Raw genomic sequence first — 1,766 nt, 5'->3', positions numbered from 1 at the left:
CGCCAAAAAAAAAAAAAAAAAAAGAAAAGAAAGCAAGAAGTGCAAAGTTGGACTTTGTGTAGAAGCTTCAGCAACATCTTTATACGTACAGCCCCCAAGAAAACCCCAACTGTATATTGAGCAACAAAATTATTTTCGGAATTAATGCTTTTTCTAGTTACAAGATAACTTAAAATCTAGTGATTGCTCATCTTTTGTTCAATTTTTACTCTGTAATTTTCTTTCCACAGTTAGCAACATGGATCCTGAGAAGAAATGGAAAGCTCATCTTTAGTTTCAGCTTAAAGAAAGATTTTGTTGTTTTGTTTTTAGAGAACGGTATGTTTTGTTAACTATTCATTATTTACAGAGAATATACCGTGTGGAACATTGAAAATCCTAAATATACTTTAAAATAACATCATACTTATTCTAAAGTATGTAAATTACATTTTACACCTATAATATTAGCTATTTGTCTCACCTAGGTCTTATAACATTTTACCAAAAATTCAAAATCCAACAGTTTATCCATTTTCAATGCATAAAATAAGTTTCTTTTAAAATAATTCATGTCATTTAAACTGGATATTATTCTTGGAGGTTATTTATCTATTACCAGTGGTCAGTAATACTGTTTTTTCTAGCTGCTTCAATTAACAGCACAGATTTCAGTGTAATCCTTCCTTTTCTGCAACCTTTGTCTATATCCGTAGATTACAGGCTTGTTTTCATGTTTCTATCAATTATATCATGTTTATATATCAGTTCTATACCTCTGTATCATGTATACTTTCTCATAGTGGCATCCCACAAATGATTCATGTAAATCAACTTCTGGTAATAGAAAAATATTAAATTCCCAATTAAAGTCATTGTATATAAATAATTATTTCTGTAATCCATTAGTACAACCAACTTACTTTCCAAATTTAGGTTTTCATATATAGTCATCAACATATATATGAATTATATGCCAACGTTTTTAAAATTAGAATATTATAAGACAGAATTTTTTATGAGAAGTGTTTTTAAATAGTGGTTAGGGGACTTCCCTGGTGGCGCAGTGGTTAAGAATCCACCTGCCAGTGCAGGGGACATGAGTTCAAGCTCTGGTCCAGGAAGGTCCTACGTGCTGCGGAGCAACTAAGCCCGTGCGCCATGACTACTGAGCCTGCACTCTTAGAGCCCATGAGCCACAACTGCTGAGCCCGCATGCCTAGAGCCCGTGCTCTGCAACAGGAGAAGCCACCACAATGAGAAAACCACGCACCACAACAAAGAGCAGCCCCCGCTCGCCACAACTAGAGAAAATCGGCACACAGCAACGAAGACCCAGTGCAGCCAAAACTAATTTTTTAAAAAATAGATAAGCAACAAGCATACCTATTTAAAATAAATAGTAGTTAGGTTCTAAGGTAGCCCACCAATGCTTATTTAACCCATAAGGTTGCCAAATGATAATACAAAAATGAGCTCAGAATCCTGAAAGTATACTTTCTTTTCTCTTTTCTAAAGACTTTTTAAAAATTCTTTAAAAACTTTCTTTAACATCCTTACCTCTTCCTGCTCCTTTTCCAAAGGCCCCTAGAATTTTCGTACCATTCTAAACTCTGGAGACCTGTTGTGTTCCTGAAACCATTCCATATTACAAAATGACTGTGAACTCAACAACTAAAAACAAACAACCCAATTCAAAAATGGGCAAAGGACTTGATAAGACATTTGTCCCAAGAAGATATGCAAATGGCCAATAAGCACATGAAAAGATGTTCAACATCTCTAAT

At 34.4% G+C, this 1,766-nt stretch overlaps 1 protein-coding gene across 1 annotated transcript in view; it reads left to right on the top strand.

Moving 5' to 3' along the window:
• Positions 1–548, top strand: part of LACTB2 (lactamase beta 2) — a 33,470-nt gene extending 32,922 nt beyond the window's left edge. The window contains exon 7 of the mRNA XM_007460780.1: positions 231–548. Coding sequence (XP_007460842.1) covers positions 231–274 — 44 coding nt within the window. The 3' untranslated portion in view covers positions 275–548. The remainder of the gene's footprint in view (positions 1–230) is intronic.
• Positions 549–1,766: the final 1,218 nt, after the last annotated feature.

The sequence above is a fragment of the Lipotes vexillifer genome, unplaced genomic scaffold (assembly GCF_000442215.2).
Source record: "Lipotes vexillifer unplaced genomic scaffold, Lipotes_vexillifer_v1.1 scaffold27, whole genome shotgun sequence".
Lineage (NCBI taxonomy): Eukaryota > Metazoa > Chordata > Mammalia > Artiodactyla > Lipotidae > Lipotes > Lipotes vexillifer.
The sequence above is the reverse complement of the archived record's forward strand: the minus strand, read 5'-3'. Positions and strand labels throughout refer to the sequence as shown.